The following is a 26,620-nucleotide window of genomic DNA, read 5'->3' on the forward strand; positions in this document are numbered from 1 at the left end:
TATCCTGTACCTGTAACATAAGAGTTTCTAAACTATCACAACCTGTAAGTATGAGAGATTATCTTGTTTGTACAAAATAGTATATTGTATGTAGAAGAGGTCCTGTCCTTGGCTGATTATCTGTTTTATTTCATCTAATATGTGTGACACTTCACAGTAAAAGGAGAATAACACTCTCCCTTTATACTGATGGAAAACTATTCTGAATTTATTTTATTTTTTTAAACAACATAGTATCTTGTAAGTGTAAGAAAAATTTAAGACTATAAAAATTGAAATGCGGTTTGAGGTAAAATACCCCTTTATACTGATGGAAGACTATTCTGATGATTTGACTTTTGACGTAGCATTTTGTATGTACACGAAAAAAATTAAAATAGAAAAGCAAAAAACTGTTAAAGTACGGTTCAAGGTAGAAGGAAATGTAACACAGCACCTTTATACGGAGGAACAGCTATTCTGAACTCCAAAACACTCTTTGGTTAAGATGTAGCATCTCGGATGGCTATGAAAAATTATAGCAAAAAACAAATTGGTCAAGTACAGTTCAAAGTAAAAGTATTACAACGACAGATGATTCTGAACACTGTTTAGTCACGCAACACGAAGATAAAGTGCCAGGCATATACAGTATTGACCAGGGCTGTCAGCAGATTGCATCTCCCCTTTTGTTCAAGTGTTGGCTAATATTTTGGTCCTGTCAGATGTATCCAAGTAAGAAGGTTCCAGTCTTAGCCTGATGGAGCTGCACTGGTTGATGTGGTTTCAGTCCCTTGTTTTAATTTCAGGTCCTTCCCTGCTCATAAATGGACATCTTGTTTCAGTGTGGCATTCTCACTGTACTGCGGTGGGCTGGCGCGCCCTGCCTGTGGTTTGTTTCCTGCCTTGTGTTGGCTGGGATTGGCTCTGGCAGACCCCCGTGACCCTGTAGTTAGGATATAGCGGGTTGGATGATGGATGGATTTTCACTGTAGGCCATCAAGTTCTCAGATCACCAACAGTGCAAACTTTATTTCCAAGATGAGACTCTTCAAGTCACTCAGTGGCAGCAGGTTTTTGTTCCACTTAACTGGATGTCTACCGTTATTTAGCATGCCCTCTCTCCCTGCCCAATTTCTGTTAATACCAAAGTTTATACAATGACTTGTGTAAATTTTTAAAATTGTACTAGGATGAAATACCAAAGTTTATACAGTGACTTGTGTAAATTTTTAAAATTGTACTAGGATGAAGTATGTTTATTTTGTAAATCTAATCTTGAGTGTTGCTAGGTAATGAGTACAGAGGGGTGTGACACCAAAGTCACTTTACCCATTTAGTGTCACTTGCGCCTGTGTCTGCTATCCTCCCCTACACCTGCCTCATCTGTTGTCATTGCAGACAAGTAATGGACATAAACTGGATGGGGTGGGATGGCTTCCCTTTAGTTTCCCTAGATAGTGCCTATAAAAAGTATTCACCCCCTTGTAAACATTACATTTTCTTTATTGTACAAAATAGATTTAATTTGGCTTTTTTGACACTAAGGAGTCTATCTGTTGATTAATGTCAAAATGTAAAAAAAAAAAAAAAAGTACAGAACTGTCTTAATCTTCCTTCATAAAAAGATAGTTGCAAGTCTCCATCTTTTCAACAGGTGGCGCATCACAACCATTAACACTGCTTTTACGAATCCCATACCAAATGCCAGATAACAGACATATGCGTATTGCATGGTGCACTGCAAACGTTAGCACAGGTTTATTTTGATTACTTACATTCCAATTAAGCTTGGGCAGATAGCATGGCTAGTTACAAGTATAAAACATTAAACTTTATTTGTAATTTGGGCCACTTTGCAGAGATCGGATTTTACTTTAACATTGAAGAGCTTTTTTTTGTTCAGTGTCAAAAAAGCCAAATTTAAATTGACTGTGATTCAGTGTTGAGTAACAAAAAAAAAAAAAAAATGAATTTACAAGGACATGAAGGCTTTTTATAGGCCTGGTAAGTGTGACCCCACTAGCCTCTGTTTCAAGAGGTACCTAACTCTTATTAGTGCCCTTTCGTTGACATTCAATACTTTTTCTTTGACCGTTAGCCAGTTAACTTTGAGATGCATGAAGCAAGATGGGCAAAACTGAACTGGCCAGTTAAATGTGGGCCCTTCCATGAAATTTTGTTTTTCTTTTAAATATATATGGACATATCAGGATTTGATCTTTGTTTTATCAAAACCTATCAATTAAAGAAGATATAACAAACACCATTCTACATTTACATTTTGTAATCCATTGTACAATTTGAAACAATGTGCTCTGGCCAGACAAGGCCAGGACCAGAGGGGATGGTTTGCAAGTACAAGGGACAGCACATGATAGCAACGCTAAAGCATGGTGATGAAAATGTTATGTTTGGTATGAATTTGCTGCATTTGAGCTTGGGAAGCACCCCCTCGTAGAATCCATTATAGTAGAAGGTGCTTGAATGAGATGTTAGGTCATCTGTCAGAAAAGACTGAAGCTCAACTGAAAGGGGAGCTTGCAACGTGACAATGACTGTAACCTTACTAGTAAATCTACATAATAGGACTGACTGAAAAGAAAGAAACGGGTAAGGGGTTCTGGAAAGGCCGAGCCCGGATCTGAATCCCTTTGAGATGCAGTGTGTTGTGAATTTGAAACGGGCTGTGCCCACAAGACACCACAGGTGGCTCCGAGGCTCGGGATCTGCTCTGGCAATCGGAAGGTTGCCGGTTCAAATCCTGTAAATGCCAAGAGGGACTCTGCACTGTTAGGCCCTTGAGCAATTGCTGGGCGCTTTGAGTAGTGAGAAAAACGCTATATATATGCAAAGAATTATTATTATTATTATTAACCCTTAAACAGCAGACAGCTGAAAACAATTCTGAACCGAGGACCAGAGTCGCTGTCAGACACTGGTAGACTGAAGTAGTTTGGACGTGAGGGGGTAATATAAACTGTCAGAGCCAACAGAACTGGTGTGTCTAATCAGTTTTCATTGAAATAATTATTACAAAATCAAATTTGATCTCCCTCCTGGAATTACATCCTTAATCAAGTATTGATATGTTCAAATATTTATAAAAAAAGGAAAAAAAATTCATGGGGTGTAAGTTTGACATAATTGTATACAAGATAGGGACCAAAAAAAGAAAACCTGAGGGCTGCTGGGCAGTAGCGTTGGGTGACCGATGCCTAAGTGGGGTATTTGTTTTATGCTGTTACAGGTGGAGTTCAATATGGTACAGTATATGAATTGTTTCATGTATTCTGATACTGTATTTTTTATGTGTTATACATGCTGTTATGTAGTGTTAATTTACACAAGACCACAGAATCCTTTTCTCTGGGACGTTAGATATCTGACTTACCGGAAGGAACCAGGATAACGCCATCTTAACTTAAGTACGTCCACCATTTACAGTTAAGAATTGGCTTCCATCAAGCTGGTTGGCAGAAAAACCTGTGGCCACTGTAATACTTGAAGAACAGGCTTGGCGGCCCTCCGCTTTAAGCACACAGGGATACTTTTATAGCTGCATGCAAAGTACAGTACAAACGTAAAAAATAAAAATATAAAGAAAACAGCTCATTATCCAAGTAGACAGAAAGGGCACTCCTGAGAAATCACAGGTTTTGAGGTCCAAAAACCAGGTAACAGCTATCAGGGGCTGCAGCTGCAAAAATGATGTGGCGAGTTGAAGTCTCTTTCAAGCCCCTTATTTTTCCTCTGTGCTTCTCCGGATGGGGTGAAATTTACCAGTTGGGTCGGGGATGTACCAACTGTCCCAGGTATCCGAGTAAGGAGACGCCCGGCCCCACGGTTTGAAGTGGCCATTCCAGTGAAGAAGCTTGGCTGCTTTAATAAACTGCGATGAATAGCGGTTTCCAGCACTTGAGGAACCTTATGGAGAAGGACATAAAAGTAAAATGCATTCTTTAGAAACAAGCAGGTTTTAAAAAAAGTGTCTTCCAAGAATACTAAAGTCTGTTTAATTATTAAACTATTAAATCAGGGATCTCAAACTCCGGTCCTGGAGGGTCCCAGTGGTTGCCCTTTTCATAATTTGTGACCTGATTTCCCCCTGATTAACGTCTTTTGAATTAATTTTAATTCACTTGCTCTTGAGGACGCAGGCCCAATAATTGTTTCTTTTTCCTTAATTAGCAGCTAGACAATAATGAGATACAAAATGAACCAAACCATGAGCAGCAACACGGTGACCAAGAGTTAGCATCGGGCATCGGTCAAGTTGGTTTTGTGAAGGTTACAGGGATAAATAACAGGACTCTCTTGCCTGTAACAAGACAAACTTGGCACACCTTGTTTGAAAGCTAACTTCCAAAAAAATATGGACATCTGTGTTCAGGGTGGACATCTCAAAGCATTTTGTTCTAGATTTTTCAATCTTAGGTAGGATATAGCCAAGAGCTGCCACACTATGCCAAAAAAAGAGCATAATTTTCGACCAAAATTATATGAAACGTGTACTGACACCATTCTGAGATCAACTTTTCCTGAGCATCATAGAATCGGAATCTGACATGATCTTAATAGCGAAGTTTTGATCCCATGCTTCAGAATGGTGTTTCTTTTTGCCCTCTGGCCATAGAGTGCCCCCTCTAAATTCCTGTAGTTTCTGGAGTCTTCCAGCTTTCTCTGGCCATTCTTAATTTGTGCCCCTAATTTTTTTGTTCGTCATACATAATGGATTTGTGCCTGCAACTTGCTATGATCTCACTGTTGGCGTAATGCACATTGGTTCTCTTATTTGAAGAGACGGGCAAGCTAAACACATTTAAAAAAAAATCTTCCAAATGTTAAGAGTAAAATATTACTCCAGATGCGGTGGCAGCCATCTCCCCAACATTATTAAAGTGCTAATAACGCTACAAAGAGAATTCCGTTTGCTCTCGAACTAACAACACAACACTAAAAGAGTGCAAGCAACTTACCCAAGTGTCTCACGTGCCACAAGGGATCAATAGTGGAGTGTTTTTTATAGAATACGATGAGCAGAGGTGGCACAGTGACACTGCCAGCAAGAGTCCTGCTGTACAAATCCTCTCTGCAGAGAAGCACAATAATAGGTTGGCACGGCGGTCGCATCAGAAAACACATTTGTTCACGCTTCCCCTGAAGTTGTACCGTTCCCAAAACACATTCAAAATCATGCAACTAGAACACTGCAAACGAATAAAAAAAACATGCATTAAACAAAAAAAAAAAATGTAACTAATACTCGCAAAAGTTTCTTACAATAAAGACAGAGACTGCTTTGTCGTCTGTGTACTCACGCTACGTTTCTTTCCATCCATTTCTCGAGTTGCTCAGTTATGTTCTGAAGTCTCCATTCGGTTAGGTTGGCAACAAACAAGCCAGGGTTGAAGGAGCAGGTGTTGGCCTTCATGCCCAGTTTCTTTATGGTGTCCTTTTTAAAGTCAAGGAAGCCGATATAGTTGAACTAGGGGGATTGGAGAGGAGATAAAATGGACGTTATGAAAACATACAGGTGGACAAATAGTTACCGATAAGAAATCTTTCTTGTGTTACAGTAATCCGTCACTTATCACGGGAGATAGGTTCCAAGGCCGACCGTGATAACTGAATTTCCGCGAAGTAGGGACACCATATTTATTTAATTATTTAACGTGTATTTGGACGTTTTTAAACCCTCCCTGTATTGTTTACAACCCACCCTTTACTCTATTAATAACAGGGACAACTGCTAAGCAATATGAAATCGGTAGATAAGTTTACACTTACTGTATAGCGAAGTACACGTAGCTATATATGACGTGATGATGGTGATGAATATGCTGTGCAGTAAAAATGATGACGATGAAGGTGATAATCCCCTGAATGCAGTAGCAAGAGCACGTTAATGCTGAATGAGTGAGATGAGACTTCCTGGTTAATGCAGCACTCCGTCGCTGAGCCAATCAGCAGCACACAGGAACTTAACTGCGTGCTCTGATTGGGTAGCTTCTCAGCCATCCGCCAATAGCATCTCTTGTATGAAATCAACTGGGCAAACCAACTGAGGAAGCAAATACCAGAAGTAAAAAGACCCATTGTCCGCAGAAACCCGCGAAGCAGCGAAAAATCCGCGTTATATATTTAGATATGCTTACATATAAAAGTGAACCGCGAAGTAGTGAGGGATTACTGTATATCGGTCATTTTTGACATTAATATGTATTTATTTAGAAGGCAGAGTGCTGGCTCTGTGGCTAAGGATCTGGGCTGGTATCTGGAAGGTTGCTGGTTCAAATCCTGTCACTGCCAGAAGGGGTCCTACTCCGTTTGGGGCACTGAGCAAGGCCCTTAACCTGACAGTTGATCCAGGGGAGCTGTACAATGGCTGACCCTGCGCTCTGACCCCCTCTCTTGTATTAATACAGTGTGCCAAATACCAAAAAGGTAGAGGGGTCCTTTCATCCGATTGGCTGGCCCAGCGCTGACTCTGCTGTAACATTTCTACTGGATTGAGGATTACTTGTGTTCTGTTCTGTGTGTTGTATTGTATTTTTTTTTTGACACCCACTGCGTGCCCAACCTACCTGCAAAGGGGTCTCTCTTTGAACTGCCCTTCCTGAGGTTTCTTCCATTTTTTTTCCCCTATAAGGGTTTTTTTTTTTTTGTCTTCTTAGAGAGTCAAGGCTGGGGGGGCTGTCAAAAAGGCATGGCCTGTTAAAGCCCATTGCGGCACTTCTTGTGTGATTTTGGGCTATACAAAAATAAATTGTATTTGTAAGAGCCATTTGCTAGTCACATAAGAAACAAATGTTATACTAAATATTAGCGCATAATCTATGGGCGGTTCCTATAACCCCCATAAGTTAAATTGAATCAGCATATTCTAGCTACTGTAGTTCTAGCCTCTCTGACTAAACATGATTCGAAGTTAGTGATCGGCCTTACCATGTCTAAGGTGTTAGAGGGCACATGGTTTTAAACCGTACCTTGTGTGCCAAGTAACATGTAAGACAAAGCACTGAATTGAAAGTGCTGCGCTGTACGTTTAAAGCATTCAAAAGAAGTTAAGAATCTTTAAGTATAGAAACAACTAAAGTTTTACAAGAAAAACAAAGTTTAGAGAAGATACATTTTTTTTTTTTTTTTGCCTTTTATTCTATGTGTGTAATAATAACATTTCTTTATTCTTGTGTGGATTGTTTGCTTTGAATTTTCACTAAATATTTTAGAACAATCTTTTGGACTGAGAGATTTGTTTTGGCATGCATTTTACCCGTGCTCACACTCACCTTACACTCCTGCGGCTACAGTATTGTATTGTGTGTGTGTGTGTGTGTGTATGTGTGTATATATGTATGTATATGTATACAGTTAGGTCCATAAATATTTGGACAGAGACGACTTTTTTCTCATTTTGGTTCTGTACATCACCACAATGAATTTGAAATAAAACAACTCCGATGCAGTTGAAGTGCAGACTTTCAGCTTTAATTTAGTGGGGTGAACAAAACGATTGCATAAAAATGTGAGGCAACTAAAGCATTTTGTGAACACAATCCCTTCATTTCAGGGACTCAAAAGTAATTGGACAAATTAAATAACTGGAAATCAAATGTTCATTTCTAATCCTTGGTTGAAAACCCTTCGCTGGCAATGACAGCCTGAAGTCTTTAACTCCTGGACATCACCAGATGTTGGGTTTCCTCCTTTTTAATGCTCTGCCAGGCCTTTACTTTCAGTTGCTGTTTGTTTGTGGGCCTTTCTGTCTGAAGTTTAGTCTTCAATAAACACTAGTGTCCCAGTGCCACTGGCAGCCATCACACTGCCTCCCTCCACCGTGTTTTACAGATGATGTGCTATGCTTTGGATAATGAGCTGTTCCACGCCTTCTCCATACTTTTTTTTTGCCATCATTCTGGTAGAGGTTGATCTTGGTTTCATCTGTCCAAAGAATGTTTTTCCAGAACTGTGCTGGTTTTTTAGATGTTCTTTAGCAAAGTCCAATCTAGTCTTTCTATTCTTGAGGCTTATGAGTGGCTTGCACCTTGCAGTGCACCCTCTGGATTTACTTTCATGCCGTCTTCTCTTTATGGTAGACTTGGATATCGATACGCCCGCCTACCCCCTGGAGAGTGTTGTTCACTTGGTTGGCTGTTGTGAAGGGGTTTCTCTTCACCATGGAAATGATTCTGCGATCATCCACCACTGTTGTCTTCCGTGGATGTCCAGGTCTTTTTGCGTTGCTGAGTTCACCAGTGCTTGCTTTCTTTCTCAGGATGGACCACACTGTAGATTTTGCCACTCATAATATTGGAGCAATTTCTCAGATGGGTTTTTTCTGTTTTCGCAGCTTAAGGATGGCTTCTTTCACCTGCATGGAGAGCTCCTTTGACCGCATGTTGTCTGTTCACAGCAAAATCTTCCACATGCAAGCACCACACCTCAAATCAACTCCAGGCCTTTTATCTGCTTAATTGATGTGGTCAAGTCCGTCATTGTCCTTAACTGCCCATGAAATAGCCTTTGAGTCAATTGTCCAATTACTTTTGAGCCCCTGAAATGAAGGGATTGCGTTCACAAAATGCTTTAGTTGCCTCACATTTTTATGAATCGTTTTGTTCACCCCACTGAAATAAAACTGAAAGTCGGCACTTCAACTGCATCGGAGTTGTTTCATTTCAAATTCATTATGGTAATGTACAGAACCAAAATTAGAAAAAAGTTGTCTCTGTCCAAATATTTATGGACCTGTGTATGTATGTGTATATAATATACCATCCATCCATTATCTAACCCGCTATATGCTAACTACAGGGTCACAGGGGTCTGCTGGACCAATCCCAGCCAACACAGAGCGCAAGGCAGGAAACAAACCCCAGACAGGGCGCCAGCCCACCGCAGTATATTATATATAATTTTTATTATTTATTAACCTGTTTTTTTGCATCTTATTTAAACACAAGTTTCTTAATAAACTAGACAAGGACTTTGTCCCAGTAAAGCCAATCAGTTTGGTTTCTGGAACAAATGTACCAAAAGTAACATACACTTGGGTGTTCCTTAAGCCCGCACCACATGACATGACTTTTCCAGTGATTTTCAGTCATGGCCTTCATTTACATAATCTTAGCGAGTCGTGTAATGTGACATACCCAATGACAATGGTCTCTGACTGGCCCTGACAAACTTGTATTCAAAAGTTAAGCACTTTGTACAAATTTAAAGAAAATCTACATCTTGGCCACGTCGGCGCTTTACATTGGACGGTAAGGGGTGTGGAGGAAAAGCTTTGTCGTAAGGGGGGGCCAGGATTCACACCACAGGTCCTCCGTGCGTGGAGTTTGCATGTTCTCCCCGCATCTGTGTGGGTTTCCTCCCACAGTCCAAAGACATGCAGGTTGGGTGAACTGGTGATCCTAAATTGGCCCGTGTGGGGCTGGGGTGGTTTGGTTTGCCCTGCCTTGTGCCCTATGCTAGCTGGGATAAGCTCCAGCACCCTCTGACCCCCCCGTGACCCCTATACAGGACTAGACAGGTTAGAAAATGGCTGACTGACTCCAGAAGTAAGAGTGGTATAAAGTTGATCACCTTGCCCTTTTAGCATCTCTCTTACCATCTGGCCATGATGAAGACAACTCTGTCTCGGCAGCCATATTGAGAGAGGCACGTGGCCCGTTTCAACACTCCATTCAAAGGCCGTCTGGTAGCAAAGTAAGCTAGAGTGAGGATGAGCCGAGAGCCGCCTATGAACCCAACATGCACTGCTAGACTGTAAGGGTGTGGTTTGCCAATAATGACATAGTATTCTACTTCCTTAATACTTTTGGGCATTTGTATCAATAATACATAATGAAATGTGGAACTTAACTCCTGCCCGTTTCTTTACTCTGTCTAATTGCCTGAGGTTACAGATGTAGAAGGAAAGTGGGAGATGAAGTGCTAAAGTACCTGATCATAAGAGTGTTATGGAATTTGAGACATTTTATTAAAGTATAAAAGAGGAAAATAGGGTCATCCTGGGACCTTACACAATAAAACTTCTCTATTATGCTACTTGCCCTGCGGTGGGCTGGCGTCCTGCCCGAGGTTTGTTCCTTGCCTTGCGCCCTGTGCTGTCTGGGAGTGGCTCCAGCAGACCCCTGTGACTGACTGTTATGCTACTGTACCTGATTTCCAGCCCCCCTGACCATTCCTTTGGACGAGGCTGAATCGCAGTCATCTGAAAATGCAGCAGCATGTCCTGCCTTCAGCTTGGTGTTGTACAGCTCCTGAATATCTCCTACAATTAAAAACGGTGCCGTTACAAAGAAACCGTACAGCATCCTCATCCTCCACACAAACCCCCACAACACTGCCAGCCTCGTTACCTTGTACTATCACATCGTCATCCATATAAATGGCCTTTTCTCCATCTGGCACAAATGCAGGAAGGAAGAATCTTGCAAACGTGAGCTGGTGAAAAGTAAATAAATGGACGTCAGGGTTTGTAAAACAGCCAACTCAGGAGAAAAACCGGGTGTCCCTTGGAAAAAAAAAAAAGTCTGTTTTCACACAGGATCATTAATACCTACAGGGTACTTAATACTTCATGCACACACATCCATGTAAAACAGTTCATAAGGTAAAAATGATGAAAAGACTGGAGTCTGATATGCATTACGTAAAGCTTGCTAGGCACTCTGTTGGCTGTCAGATTAAGAGATGAGCTTGTGTTACTCTGGAACCTGTGCTGCAATTATTAGTCGTGTAATCTGACATCCATGGGAGACAATATCAGAAACTGCAGCCAACAAGTTTGACTACCTCTTCAACTATATAATGTGACGCCGGCTTCACGGATCATTCTGTCCAGCAGCATTTTAGAGCTCACAAGCTGTGCCACCCGCTGAAGAAGAGCTGAAATCTAAATAATTAACGCAGACCTCAGCATTGATGTTTGTAGTCACCATGCAAAGCATATGTCTTTGTTATAAGCCACTTGGTATGGGAATTGTAAAAGCAGTGCTAATGTTTGTCACGCGTCATTTATTGGAATGCATTTTATTCCTACAAATGTTTGTGATGCGCCATCTGTTGGAATGACCGATGCAATGCATTTTATTACTACAAAAGTGTGTGATATAGCAACTGGTTGAACACACAGACACGTATCCTTTTATTAAGGTGGATATGTCTTCCCGGTTACAACCCCACCTGAATTCTAAGACCTCAGTCCCATCTCCTGCACGCTTCATAAACTTTGCTTACTGACTTGGAGACCACGGATTCACAGCCAGTTTCTTCATATGAGGATGTGAAACTGAGAACACTGAGTGATTTGGGGCAAGCCCCAGTAGTTCTAGTGCCCCCTCATCATCTCAATCCTGGTGGCTGTCTTGGCCTGACCCCTCAGTGCCGACTCTACACCTTCCTGGAGCCCACAGTGCTGGCGTTGGGTCAAAGTGAGGTGTGCTCTCTGCGCCATCTGTTGGAATGGCAGGGACATAGCAACTGGACATACAGACATCCTTTTATTAAGGTGGATTTTATTCTCATTCAAGTCAGAATGCAGGCAATCTGTACATGTGAGCTGGATGCTGTCAGGAAAATGTGGCGAGGTTTAAAGCTCTAGTATTGCAATCCCTCGTCACTGTCACCATTTCTTAATGTATCAAGTGCGTGTCCAGCTCCAGATTAGACCGACGGATAACCAGCGGCCATTCCACCTGCACTTTAGAACAGGTGATCCATCCGTAGCTAGGCATGTTTGAACCTGGCCAGCACTTGGATGGGAGACCATCTAGGAAAACATTAGGTTGCTGCTGGAAGAGGTGTTGCTGAGGCAATCGGGGGTCACTTTTACCCCGTGGTGTGTGTGTGTGTGTGTGTGTGTGTGCGCAAGTCCCAGTGCTGTAAAAAATGTGCTTAGGATGAGATGTAAAACTGAGGTTCAGGACTCTCTGTGGTCATAAAAGATCCCTAGGAATCCTCCTATGAAACAAAGGGTACGGTGTTCCCCCAAGTCCTGGCTAAACTGCCCACCACAGCCTGGTCAGTAACGTCTATAACTGGCTAACTCTCTCTCTCTCTCTCACCCCTTCACACACCTAATAACTAATGTGTGGCAAGGGTAGTGGCACCAGAATGGCTGCCTCTGCATCCTCCAGGTGGATGTTACACATTAGTGGTGGCTCCTCACCGTCTACATAAAGAGCTTGGAGTAAAAAGTGTTAGATAAATGTAATTATTATTATTTAACACACAGGCCATGAACATAAGCCATCAAGCTCAGAGATGACAGACATTGACTTTATTTTATTAGGTAATCTTGAAGAAGGGTAGCCTAGGAATTAAAAATCCCCCCCATACAGTGGGGCAAAAAAGTATTTAGTCAGCCACCAATTGTGCAAGTTGTCCCACTTAAAAAGACGAGAGAGGCCTGTAATTTTCATCATAGGTATACCTCAACTATGAGAGACAAAATGAGAAATAAAATCCAGAAAATCACATTGTCTGATTTTTAAAGAATTTATTTGCAAATTACGGTGAGAAAAAAAGCATTTGGTTAATAACAAAAGTTCATCTCAATACTTTGTTATATACCCTTTGTTGGCAATGACAGAGGTCACACGTTTTCTGTAAGTCTTCACAAGGTTTTCACACACTGTTGCTGGTATTTTGGCCCATTCCTCCATGCAGATCTCCTCTAGAGCAGTGATGTTTTGGGGCTGTCGCTGGGCAACACGGACTTTCAACTCCCTCCAAAGATTTTCTATGGGGTTGAGATGTGGAGACTGGCTAGGCCACTCCAGGACCTTGAAATGCTTCTTACGAAGCCACTCCTTCGTTACCCGGGCGGTGTGTTTGGGATCATTGTCATGCTGAAAGACCCAGCCACGTTTCATCTTCAATGCCCTTGCTGATGGAAGGAGGTTTTCACTCAAAATCTGATGATACATGGCTTTCCTTTACACGGATCAGTCATCCTGGTCCCTTTGCAGAAGAACAGCCCCAAAGCATGATGTTTCCACCCCCATGCTTTACAGTAGGTATGGTGTTCTTTGGATGCAACTCAGCATTCTTTCTCCTCCAAACACGACGAGTAGAGTTTTTACCAAAAAGTTCAATTTTGGTTTCATCTGACCATATGACATTCTCTCAGTCCTCTTCTGGATCATCCAAATGCTCTCTAGCAAACTTCAGACGGGCCTGCACATGTACTGGCTTAAGCAGGGGGACACGTCTGGCACTGCAGGATTTGAGTCCCTGGCGGCGTAGTGTGTTACTGATGGTAGCCTTTTGTTACTTTGCTTCCAGCTCTCTGCAGGTCATTCACTAGGTCCCCCCGTGTGGTTCTGGGATTTTTGCTCACCGTTCTTGTGATCATTTTGACCCCACGGGGTGAGATCTTACGTGGAGCCCCAGATCGAGGGAGATTATCAGTGGTCTTGTATGTCTTCCATTTTCTAATAATTGCTCCCACAGTTGATTTCTTCACACCAAGCTGCTTACCTATTGCAGATTCAGTCTTCCCAGCCTGGTGCAGGTCTACAATTTTGTTTCTGGTGTCCTTTGACAGCTCTTTGGTCTTGGCCATAGTGGAGTTTGGAGTGTGACTGTTTGAGGTTGTGGACAGTTGTCTTTTATATTGATAACGAGTTCAAACAGGTGCCATTATTACAGGGAACGCGTGGAGGACAGAGGAGCGTCTTACAGAAGAAGGTACAGGTCTGTGAGAGCCAGAAATCTTGCTTGTTTGTAGGTGACCAAACACTTATGTTACACCATAATTTGCAAATAAATTCTTTAAAATCAGACGATGTGATTTTCTGGATTTTTTTTCTCATTTTGTCTCTCATAGTTGAGGTACACCTATGATGAAAATTACAGGCCTCTCTCGTCTTTTTAAGTGGGAGAACTTGCACAATTGGTGGCTGACTAAATACTTTTTTTGCCCCACTGTATATAACTACATTATGCCACACTAATTTTTGTCAATCTGTATAAAATTTACAGTATGGATCATTTTTCTATTCATAAACCTGGTCCAGTGGATGCAATTAATTTGATAGAACACTTTGTGCATCGATACATACTGGCTTTATGTCCTCCGATTGTTCTGAATTTATCTTTATTTTGCCTGCCAGGATGTGTGGATCAAATGGCACAATTCTGTACTTGACGTCCTTGAGCTCAGTCTGAGTTATCCATTGCCTGGAAACCAAAAAGAGAGCATTTAAAAACACAAGGTGAGCGATTGTGTAGTGAAACAAAGGTGTAGGTCATAGTAAAAATAAACTGTGAAACGGAAAACTGTAATTTAAAATAAAATGAATCTTTACCAAATGTAAAAAAAAAAAATGGAATTGCAATTACGTCAATACGGTATGTTTAAACCATACAATCTTTGTTTTAATTTAAGTCAAAAATCCCAATCTTCTCATACTGCTTGACTGGAGTGGCAAATGAATGAACTCTCCATGAGTGAGACAAGAAACATTTTAACAAGGTAAAAGTCTGACCACCTCAGGCATGTAACTGGTTTAAATAAACAGTCGCTGTTGATTTACATAATGACTGGCCACTGCACAGTGGCAGACCACAAAGCTCTTCAACGTGAGCCATGGTGCCACACTGCCCTCCATACAGGACACTTGTGACAACAAAGGCTTTAAGAAAGCCAACTCCATTTTGACAGATTCCACATCGCCCATCCATAAACCGTTCAAGCAGTATTGTGAGCAGTCAACTCTGTACCACCAGACTCGTGCACAGTAACCACCATTAAACTGTTAACTCCAATGCAATCACCTGCTTTACCGGAGTCCAAGACTCCATTTTGGAAACACTCGCACTTATCAATCAGGCTGTACACAAGATTCAGTTTTACTGTGTTATTGTTAGTTGTTCTGTCAGATGCATGTTACATGTTTATATTGATACTAACTGTGCTATCCATCTAAGACAGCATGAAATCTAATTAATCAACGCAGACCCCAGTGTTAATGTTTGCAGTGCACCATGCAATTGATATGTCCCTGTTATAGGCCATTTGATATGGAATTCATAAAAGCAGTGCTAATGCTTGTGATGTGCCATCTGTTGGAATAATAAATGTAATGCATTTTATTACAGCAGATGTGTGTGAAGTGCCACCTGTTGGAATGACAGAAACATAGCCACTGGACAGCTGCACAGACACTCTTTTACTTGCTGTGCTATCCGTCTAAGACAGGTTGAGATCTAAGCAATCAAAATAGACCTCAGCATTAACATTTGCATTGAGACATACATATGTCTCCGGTATATGCCATTTGTAAAAGCAGTGTTAATGTGTGTGATGCACAATCTGTTGGAATGACAAAGATACAGCAACCGGACGGATACACAGATACTTATCCGTTAACTAGCTTCGCTACCCATCTAAGACAGGCTGAAATCTAAACAATCAATGCAGGCCTCAGTGTTAAATGTTTGCAGTGTAGCAGGCAATTGATACGTCTCTGTTATATGCCATTTGGTACTGTATGGGATTTGTAAATGCAGTGTTAATGTTTGTGATGCGCCATCTGTTAGAATGATAAATGCAATGCATATAAATATATGCCATTTGGTAAGGGGTTCATAAAATCAAGGTTAACGTTTGTGATGCACCATTGGTTGGAATGACAAATGCAATGCATACGTCTCTGGTAAATGCTATTTGGGTTCATAAAAGCAAGGTTAATGTTTGTGATGCGCCATCTGTTAGAATGATAAATGCAATGCATATAAATATATGCCATTTGGTAAGGGGTTCCTAAAAGCAAGGTCAATGTTTGTGATGCACCATCTGTTGGAATGACAAATGCAATGCATACATCTCTGGTGAATGCTATTTGGGTTCATAAAATCAAGGTTAATGTTTGTGATGCACCGACTGTTGGAATCACAAATGCAATGCATACATCTCTGTTAAATGCTATTTGGGTTCATAAAAGCAAGGTTAATGTTTGTGATGCACCAACTGTTGGAATGACAAATGCAATGCATACGTCTCTGGTAAATGCTATTTGGGTTCATAAAAGCAAGGTTAATGTTTGTGATGCGCCATCTGTTAGAATGATAAATGCAATGCATATAAATATATGCCATTTGGTAAGGGGTTCCTAAAAGCAAGGTCAATGTTTGTGATGCACCATCTGTTGGAATGACAAATGCAATGCATACATCTCTGGTGAATGCTATTTGGGTTCATAAAATCAAGGTTAATGTTTGTGATGCACCGACTATTGGAATCACAAATGCAATGCATACATCTCTGTTAAATGCTATTTGGGTTCATAAAAGCAAGGTTAATGTTTGTGATGCACCAACTGTTGGAATGACAAATGCAATGCATACGTCTCTGGTAAATGCTATTTGGGTTCATAAAAGCAAGGTTAATGTTTGTGATGCGCCATCTGTTAGAATGATAAATGCAATGCATATAAATATATGCCATTTGGTAAGGGGTTCATAAAAGCAAGGTCAATGTTTGTGATGCACCATCTGTTGGAATGACAAATGCAATGCATACGTCTCTGGTGAATGCTATTTGGGTTCATAAAAGGAAGGTTAATGTTTGTGATGCACCATCTGTTGGAATGACAAATGCTATGCACACGTCTCTGTTAAATGCTATTTGATATGGAATTTGTAAAAGCATTGTTAATGTTTTTAAAGTGGCTAATATTGGAATGACAGAGAGGTAGAAACTAGATGGACACACAGACAGACATATTCCCTTTTATTAAGGTTGATTTATTTCCTTAATTTGGTAGTTTCTAATGTATCTATATTTTTTATTTGCTATTTTTAGTCATTTGTGCCTACTGTGTTGTTGAACCCTGTACTGCATTGCTGCTGCATGTTTCTGCACCAGTGGGACAACAAAGAAAGTCCCTTCATTGTAGTACAGTGTACAATGAGGATACGTTGAATTACAGATACATTTCATAAAGTTTCTTTTTAATCCCTATATTCAGCAGTACCCCTAATGAATGTACAGTAGTTAAGTACAACAGGATGTTGATGCACATTAATTTGTTAAAAAGAAAAATGTCACTGGTTTTTTTGGCCGACACAGTGTCTGTCAACGCGGGTGGTCACTGCAGCACCAGGGTGAGCACTGGTGACCTACAGCAGCCAGGCGCAGAGATTTTTGTACACTTCATCTGTCCTCCCTGTATTTGTGTTAGTCGTCTGGGGTATGACATTAATCTGCATCCAGCAGGGAAAAACCTGGGGGTTGGTGGCAGAATTGGCACTCCAGCCACCATAAAAAAACCTCAAACAGTTCCATTCCATCTGAACTGGTGTGGTGCCGAGGTATCACCCACCGCATGGCTGCACTCGGGTCCTAATCTGGGATCCTGAGGTGGTTTGTCATATGAGTGGGTGCGGCACTGCGCTGTATCAGCATCTGCTCCTCGCCTCTCACTCTCTCTTTGTGTTGGCGCATGTTAGGCTAAAAACTGACCAAGCCTGTGTGAAAATGTGTGTGTGTGACTGTGAGTGTCTCGTACTGGACTGCCATCTCCATCCTGCCTTATGTTTAATGCTGCACAGGTAGACCCCCAGCTAAAATGGGCACAGAAGAGAGATTGGGTTTATTAAGGGTGGAGTGTAGTGTGGTACCAACAGAAAGGCTGCGTTAGCGATCCAAATTGATTTAGCCTACAAATGTGTAGACATGAAGATGGAAACACTTACTTCAAGTGCATTACCGTGTCGTTTGTGGTAACAAAGTAGAACACAACATTGGCCTGCGTGTTGCTGTGAATGCTGTTCACTGCTGCTATCAGTCCTCCAAGTCGTTCCTCTACGGCCGTGAGGACCACTGGCATTTCTTCACCCGTCCTGACAGCTCTGAACTTCTCAGGAATGTTCACGATGAAGTCAATGGGCTGTAATCCATTTTGATCCACGTCTAAAATAAAAAATCACCACCAGACTGCGTTATGAGCGAACTCGTGCGATGGTTTTCTGCCATTTTACGTGACACTAGCAAAGGATGTTTGTAATTCATAATCGAATCTTAACGTTCATTTACCATTTTATTTAAATGCCAAGCGTCACGTTTGGAGGAAACCAGGCACCGCTCATCACCAGGCCAATACCATCCCTACAGTGAAGCATGGTGGTGGCAGCATCATGCTGTGGGGAACTGGGAGACTAGTCAGGATAAAGAGAAAGATGACTGCAGCAATGTACAGAGACATCCTGGATGAAAACCTGCTCCAGAGCGCTCTTGACCTCAGACTGAGGCGATGGTTCATCTTTCAGCAGGACAACGACCCTAAGCACACAGCCAAGATATCAAAGGAGTGGCTTCAGGACAACTCTGTGAATGTCCATGAGTGGCCCAGCCAGAGCCCAGACTTGAATCTGATTGAACATCTCTGGAGAGATCTTAAAATGGCTGTGCATCCAACCTGATGGAGCTTGAGAGGTGCTGCAAAGAGGAATGGGCGAAACTGGCCAAGGATAGGTGTGCCAAGCTTGTGGCATCATATTCAACAAGACTTGAGTCTGGAATTGCTGCCAAAGGGGCATCGACAAAGTATTGAGCAAAGGCTGTGAATACTTATGGACATGGGAGTTCTGAGTTTGTTTATTCTTAATAAATTTGCAAAAACCTCAAGTAAACTTTTTTCATGTTGTCATTATGGGGTGTTGTGTGTAGAATTCTGAGGAAAAAAATGAATTTAATCCATTTTGGAATAAGGCTGTAACATCACAAAATGTGGAAAAAGTGATGCGCTGGGAATACTTTCCGGATGCACTGTATAAAAATAAGGACAAAAAAATAAATACTCAAGTCATCTCAGCTCAATTTTCTCAACATGTATAGAATTGGGATGATTCCCCATAAAATACTTGAAGTGAAGATGTAGATCACTAGACTTTTTTGTTAACTGGCACATGGAAGGTGTCTAAAATAACAGGTTAACACAATCGGCAAGATACAAAATGCATTCAGTAAAAGCAAAGGCAATCCTCTTTGTGATTTCCCAATGTTAATTATTTTAAGTACCACACTGGATGGATGGGCATTCCAACTACAGTCAAGAATGACTTCCTACATGGCCCCAAATACAGTGATCCCTCCTCCATCGCGGGGGTTGCGTTCCAGAGCCACCCGCGAAATAAGAAAATCCGCAAAGTAGAAACCATATGTTTATATGGTTATTTTTATATTGTCATGCTTGGGTCACAGATTTGCGCAGAAACACAGGAGGTTGTAGAGAGACAGGAACGTTATTCAAACACTGCAAACAAACATTTGTCTCTTTTTGAAAAGTTTAAACTGTGCTCCATGACAAGACAGAGATGACAGTTCTGTCTCACAATTAAAAGAATGCAAACATATCTTCCTCTTCAAAGGAGTGCGCATCAGGAGCACAGACTGTCAGAAAGACAGAGGAAAGCAAACAAATCAATAGGGCTGTTTGGCTTTTAAGTATACAAAGCTGTTGAAGGCGGCAGCTCACACCCCCTACGTCAGGAGCAGAGAAAAACAAAGTCAAAAATCAATACGTGCCCTTCGAGCTTTTAAGTATGCGAAGCACCATACAGCATGTCGCTTCAGGAAGCAGCTGCACAAAAGGTAGCAACGTGAAGATAATCTTTCAGCATTTTTAGACGAGCGTCCGTATCATCTAGGTGTGCGAACAGCCCCCCTGCTCAATCCCCATACGTCAGGATCAGAGAAAGTCTGCGCAAGAGAGACAGAAAAGTAAGCTGGGTAGCTTCTCAGCCATCTGCCAATAGCGTCCCTTGTATGAAATCAACTGGGCAAACCAACTGAGGAAGCAGGTACCAGAAATTAAAAGACCCATTGTCCGCAGAAATCCGCGATATATATTTAAATATGCTTACATATAAAATCCGCGACAGAGTGAAGCCGTGAAAGGCGAAGCGCGATATAGCGAGGGATTACTGTAAATACGAGGGACGTTCAAAATGTTTCCACACCTTTTTTTTTTTTTTAACTCTATTTATTAAGAATTTCAAAAGGAAATGGCATCACTTTCCTACACAGTCACCTTCCTTTGCGATGCAATCTTCCCAGCGTCGTGCCAACTTTTCAACTCCTCCCACCTTCACCGTTGCCAACGAAAATATAAAAGTACGGAAACTTTTTGAACGTCCCTCGTATTTTGAACAATTCGTCCTCCAGCACGAGAGGTGGCAGTGCCCACCCAGACTGGACACCCACACAGGATTGCTTGGGAATTGTAATACAGAAGGGTGACCCTGTCGGGGTCCTCGGGTGCTGCTGTAAAGAATGGACCTCCCTATTTTGGGGAGCTTCTGTATGACCCAGAAATGCTACCGGCATGCAGTGCTGTGACACCAGACGTGCTCCCGGGTTTGCCATATAAGGTGGCATCTCACCCCATGTGGAGAGTTAAGAGTTGGGAAGAAGGTGGACGACACTCACGGATGAGGCGCAAAAGGAGATGGAGGAGCTTTATTGGTTGTTGGTATGGCGCTTGGCTGAGTTGTTAATGTGACAAGATGCTGTTACTGAATATTTTAACATTTTTATTTTCTCTTAAACTTGTGTGTGGCCGAGTTGTGCCTCGTGTTTTGGCTCTGGGCCCCCCCAGTGCTCCTTGGGACATCACGGTCAACTTCCCCAAATAGAAGCTATCAGCATTTTTTACAATTTTTAGATCAGAATCAAAACTCACCAGAAATTTGCCTCTTCAAGAAGTCGTTCAAACTCAAAAGGTTTCGATGTACAATTATCAAAAATGCAACAGCAATCAGCAGCAGTATAACAATATTCACTTAGGAAAAGAAGAAAATAAATAAATAAATACAATAACATTAAATGGTGACAGATTTTCACAGCAGTACAGTGCAGTTTACTGACACACGTGGCGCACGTACCTCTCCGGAAGGACATTTTTTCTGTTCCACGGATCTAATGCAAGGAGAGAACGGAAGAAAACACAGAACTTACATGAGAAATGTTTTCTGAACAAATAAGACTGGTATAAAAAAATGTGAAATGCAAACACAGAATATTTATAATTGTGTGACTGATTCATTTATTAACATGCTTTGTCAGTCAGTCAGTCAGTCAGTCATTATCCAACCCGCTATATCCTAACACAGAGACACGGGGGTCTGCTGGAGCCAATCCCAGACAGCATAGGATATTGGAGGAAAAACAAATGGAGAGAAAAAAGTGCACAGCGACAGATGAGCTCAGTCGTGTGTATTGGTTTATAAATGAAGGGTCACATTTAAAGAAAAGCTTAAAAATAGCCCAATGCCGGAGGCTGACACAATGACACACCAGAAAGGGGTGCGATGTCAGGGCAAGAGTGTTAGGTACATACCAGCAAAGCCCAGGTGGGGGGGTGTCCCCTCAGCAATATTTCAAAGTGATACAGTGGGTATATACCATCACACAATGGGCCCCACCTGGGGATTTTACAATGGTAAAGAACAATTGGCAGGGAAAGGGGTGACAGAAGAATGAAAAAAAATAATGTAAAAATGCAGTGGGAGGGGATAATTGAAAAATAGCCAAAAATACCTCGTTTTTTTTTTTTTCCTTTTCTTAAAGTAGCCTAAAAAAATGCAACCCATGAAAACTCATTTTAACCCCCCCGCCCCCCAAATGAACAACAATCAATATTATCCCGATTGGGCAAGAAAAGTGTGGACCTGTCATCCAGTCAAACTCTTACTTGTGTGTGCTGTTATGTAAGCATGGAAATGACGACCGTGAAAACCTGTAATCAAGATGCAAAATTTCACAACTTTCCGAGTGTGTGTGATTAGCGAGTAGAACTAACTTATATCGAAAGTCCTGTCATCCTCTCTGGAAGAATCTTATGAAGTGTTTGCCGCAGCTATAAATATTTAAAGCTGACTATCAGACTCTTTAGGATAAGGCACACAGTGGTAGAAAATGGAGATGTGATGGGGGCCTGGATATTCACCTATTCTGAGTAATCAAGATAAACATTATACTATGGTAAACCCTCCTTTGTAAGAATTTCTCCATTTGCAAAGAGTCGCATGACATGTTGCATGTCGATTAAGAATTTCAATATAGACAGACAGACAGACAGATCGATAGATAAATAGTAGGCAGGATCAGATAGATAAATATTTTAGCATAGTGGGCAGGATTAGACAGACAGACAGATAGATATAGACAGATATTTTAGCATAGTAGGCAGGATTAGACAGACAGACAGATAGATATAGACAGATATTTTAGCATAGTAGGCAGGATTAGACAGACAGACAGATAGACAGATAGATATAGACAGATATTTTAGCATATTAGGCAGGATTAGACAGACAGACAGATAGATATAGACAGATATTTTAGCATAGTAGGCAGGATTAGACAGACAGACAGACAGACAGACAGATATTTTAGCATAGTAGGCAGGATTAGATAGATATATAGACAGATAGATAGATAGATATTTTAGCATAGTAGGCAGGATTAGACAGACAGACAGATAGACAGACAGATAGATATAGATAGATATTTTAGCATAGTGGGCAGGATTAGACAGACAGACAGATATTTTAGCATAGTGGGCAGGATTAGACAGACAGACAGATAGACAGATAGATATAGACAGATATTTTAGCATAGTAGGCAGGATTAGACAGACTGATAGATAGATATAGATAGATATTTTAGCATAGTGGGCAGGATTAGACAGACAGACAGATATTTTAGCATAGTGGGCAGGATTAGACAGACAGACAGACATTTTAGCATAGTAGGCAGGATTAGACAGACAGACAGACAGACAGACAGATAGATAGATATAGACAGATATTTTAGCATAGTAGGCAGGATTAGACAGACAGACAGACAGACAGATAGATAGATATAGACAGATATTTTAGCATAGTAGGCAGGATTAGACAGACAGACAGACAGATAGACAGACAGATAGATAGATATAGATAGATATTTTAGCATAGTAGGCAGGATTAGACAGACAGACAGATATTTTAGCATAGTAGGCAGGATTAGACAAACAGACAGATATTTTAGCATAGTGGGCAGGATTAGACAGACAGACAGATATTTTAGCATAGTGGGCAGGATTAGACAGACAGACAGATATTTTAGCATAGTGGGCAGGATTAGACAGACAGACACATAGATAGATAGATCGATAGCCTTGTCCTTAGGGGGAAATTTGGCTTTCTACAGACACAGACACTCTTTAAATAAATAAATACATAGATTGGTATATAAGTCAGTAAGTTCAAAAATAAATAAATATACACACACACACTTTGGTCTGAACACACACCAGAATGACTATAAAGCAGGAAAAATTCAAAAGAAAGAAGAGTTCAGGCTTGGCAGTCTCAGTTCCAGTGAGGCCTTATGCAGACATATTGCTATTTGGTATAAAGGAGCCCCAGCAGCCTTTCTTCACACACTTCTGTTGAATAATTTTTTGGCTGAAAGTCGTCAATTCGAGAGCCTCACAAAGAGGATGGGAAGCTGTGAAACTGCTCTGCTACGGGTAACCAATGATTTGCTTATGGCAGCAGACTCTGGACAAACTAGCATATTAATTCTGTTAGACCTCAGTGCAGCATTTGACACAGTCAGACATGACATCCTACTGTCCAGAATGGAGAACATGCTGGGTATCTCTGGCACTGCCCTCCAGTGGTTCAAGTCCTATCTGACTGATAGGCAAGAGTTTGTTAGTCTTGGCAACAGCAGATCCAACTCCGTGCCAGTCACACAAGGAGTCCCTCAGGGCTCTGTCCTCGGTCCTCTGCTTTTCTGTATTTATATGCTTCCCCTTGGCCATATTATCCGTAGTTATGGATTGGGTTATCATTTTTATGCAGATGATACCCAGCTCTACTTCAATGTTAAAAGTGGAACTTCATCAGAGCTTTCTCAGCTCACAACCTGCCTTAGTGAAATTAAAACCTGGATGGAGCAGAACTCCTTAAAATTAAATTGCAATAAAACTGAACTCCTGCAAATTGGGACTAAAATGCAACTTAATAAAATGAGCTCCTTCCCAGTCCATCTTGGCAGTGATCTCATCAGACCTGCCTCTACTGTAAAAAATCTTGGTGTCATTTTTGATTCCTCCCTCACTTATTCCACCCACATAAATCACATTAAGAAACTTTCTTACTTTCACCTCCGTAACATATCCCGTGTTCGCTCCTTCCTCTCCTTCTCTAATGCTGAGAAACTTGTCCATGCTTTTATCACATCCCGCATCGATTATTGTAATTCCCTACTGGCAGGTGCCCCTTCTAATCTTATATCACAGCTCCAGCTTATTCAAAACTCAGCTGCAAGAGTCCTTACTCGAACCAGCAACAGCGAGCACATCACACCCATCCTGCTCCGTCTTCACTGGCTCCCTGTGTCCTACAGAATCGAATATAAAATCCTACTAATAACCTACAAAGCTTTAAATAACCTCGCACCAAACTACATCAGTGACCTCCTCCATCACTATGTGCCTGTTCGCCCACTAAGGTCCTCTGATTCTGGTAATCTTGTTGTGCCCCTCACTAATCTACACTCCATGGGTGACAGGGCCTTCAGCTGTATAGCGCCCAGACTCTGGAATGACCTACCAAAATTAATGAGACCAGCTGACTCCATGAATTCCTTTAAAAAACAACTCAAAACTCATCTGTTCAGGAAGGCTTTTAGCTCTACTTGACTTTATTACCTTTCTCTCAGTTTACATCTCTGTCAAGATGCCAGTGTAACCTGTATGTGTGTGCTAGACCATCAATTATGTTGTCTGTTTGTTTTTTTCAGAATTTACTGTCTTAATCTTCTTTATTTATTTATCTGGTTTGTACAATGCTATACACTGTAAATTCTGCCGTTCTTTATTATATTCTGTAAGTGCCTTGAGCATGGGAAAGGCGCTATATAAATAAAATGTATTATTATTATTATTATAATGGCACTCCGCTTTGCCTTCATTCTCCCATAACCGACACCCTGGCTTTTTAATCATCTTGTTGATTCAGTGACCCTCTCTTGCAGTGAAATTGCTAGCACTTTTCCCCACAATGTAGAAAATCGCACTGGCCACTACACAGTTGGAGTAAATGTGAAGGGAGTCAATACTCATATTAAAGGAACATAGGAGGAGGAAAAAAAAGTCCGCTCTGCCATTTCTTCAATGGTTCCTCAGTGTTATGAGACCGGTTCAGCCCGTCATGGATGTGAATCCCCAGGTAGCTGTAGCAGGGCACCACCGTCACTTCTGCTCCCTGAAAAGTGGCCAGCATGGAGGCTGTTTGGTCCTTTATAATGCCTCCTTGTGATTGGTGACCTCTTTTTATCTTTAGCCAAGTCAGAAGTTGCCTTTCCTTTTAGTCATTCGAATGTATAATTGAAAGGAGGGTAGTTGTTTAATAATATATAACAATCTTTATTTATTGACCTTCTATAAAAAGCCAAAATTTCCCAACTGGGAGACAAAGTGCTAGCTATCTATTATCTAAATCTCAAGTGTGTTTTGTTTAACGTCTTACTCCCATTTTTATTTTTTTGTAAAACCTTTCCCCATTCTGTTATTATATGTACTTTACTTTTGCACAGCAATTGTCCCGGTTAAGGATTCCTAGACCTCTTTGTGGCCCCCTAAGGTGAACTTCAGCAGCATGGCTTTAAAGAAATTAATACGGGAATGTAAAGCCTCCAAACTGCTAAAGCGGAATGACCCATCTGTGTGCTACTGTATAATACATGTCACATATAGGTCAGGGATACAGGACACGAGGCCATTTTTGAGATTCGTTATCGATTCCAACAAGAACAGTCACTACTATACTATACTATACCACACCATACCTTTTACTAAACCCGCTTAATCCTGCAGCCTAATGCACTGCTAATAGTGAATCGCATTGTCGAATACAACCTCTGGCAGTGTGCCGCTACATCTTAAATCAGAATATTAAAAAACATGAAGCAATTATGAAAAGTTAAATTATTTCCTCCCGCGAGATAATATTAATACATTGTATTTAGTCCCCAAACACTCCAGTAATCTGCGCAGACGTCTTGTTTAAGGAGCGACGTTTTGGATCACCGTTCAAGAATACCAACTCTCCATTGCAGAACAGCTACTGCATAAACTCAGACACGCCGTCTCTGTTGTTATCTGAAATGCATATTCTTAAATACAATACGAGCGTGCAGGCAGAGCGCCGCGGTCCGATCCCCCCTCGCTGTCCCATTTGCGAAGCGTGCATCTCCAGCGCACGGGTTTGCCAAACCTGTAGCTCTCCTCGATTATTTCCTCATCGCTATTGAAATGTTGGTCTCCCGATATCTTTCTCGTTTACCACCCCTATAGCAATACGTGTGACAAGTTTAAAAAATAAACAAATCAACAAATACACAAAACGAATTTAACTCAAAATTACCTGCACCTTCTTACTAGTTCAATTGGCAGCAACGTCAAAGTGCCAGCTCGACATCAACAGTGCCGGCGGCTTACATTAAGGTTGCCCATTTTATGCCTGTATAAAAATCAAACGCAAACAATTAAACCACTCTGGTGTGTTTTATCACAATTGTATTGTTTATTTTCTTTTTACCGTAAATGGGCTTTAACGTTTAAAC

General features: G+C 41.3%; 1 protein-coding gene across 1 annotated transcript; it reads right to left on the reverse strand.

The window, feature by feature from the left end:
- Positions 1 to 661: 661 nt before the first annotated feature.
- Positions 662 to 26,495, reverse strand: glt8d1 (glycosyltransferase 8 domain containing 1). The gene is made up of 10 exons (XM_028825150.2): positions 26,422 to 26,495; positions 20,884 to 20,917; positions 20,682 to 20,780; positions 17,695 to 17,911; positions 14,058 to 14,175; positions 10,350 to 10,434; positions 10,149 to 10,261; positions 5,301 to 5,467; positions 4,959 to 5,071; positions 662 to 3,906 (listed from the first exon to the last, which is right to left on the reverse strand). The coding sequence occupies exons 2-10, from the start codon at positions 20,897 to 20,899 to the stop codon at positions 3,722 to 3,724; spliced, it is 1,113 nt and encodes a 370-aa protein (XP_028680983.2). The 5' UTR covers positions 20,900 to 20,917; positions 26,422 to 26,495; the 3' UTR covers positions 662 to 3,721.
- Between the last annotated feature and the right edge of the window lie 125 nt (positions 26,496 to 26,620).

This window comes from Erpetoichthys calabaricus, chromosome 18 (genome assembly GCF_900747795.2).
Source record: "Erpetoichthys calabaricus chromosome 18, fErpCal1.3, whole genome shotgun sequence".
In the NCBI taxonomy this organism is placed as follows: Eukaryota; Metazoa; Chordata; class Cladistia; order Polypteriformes; family Polypteridae; genus Erpetoichthys; species Erpetoichthys calabaricus.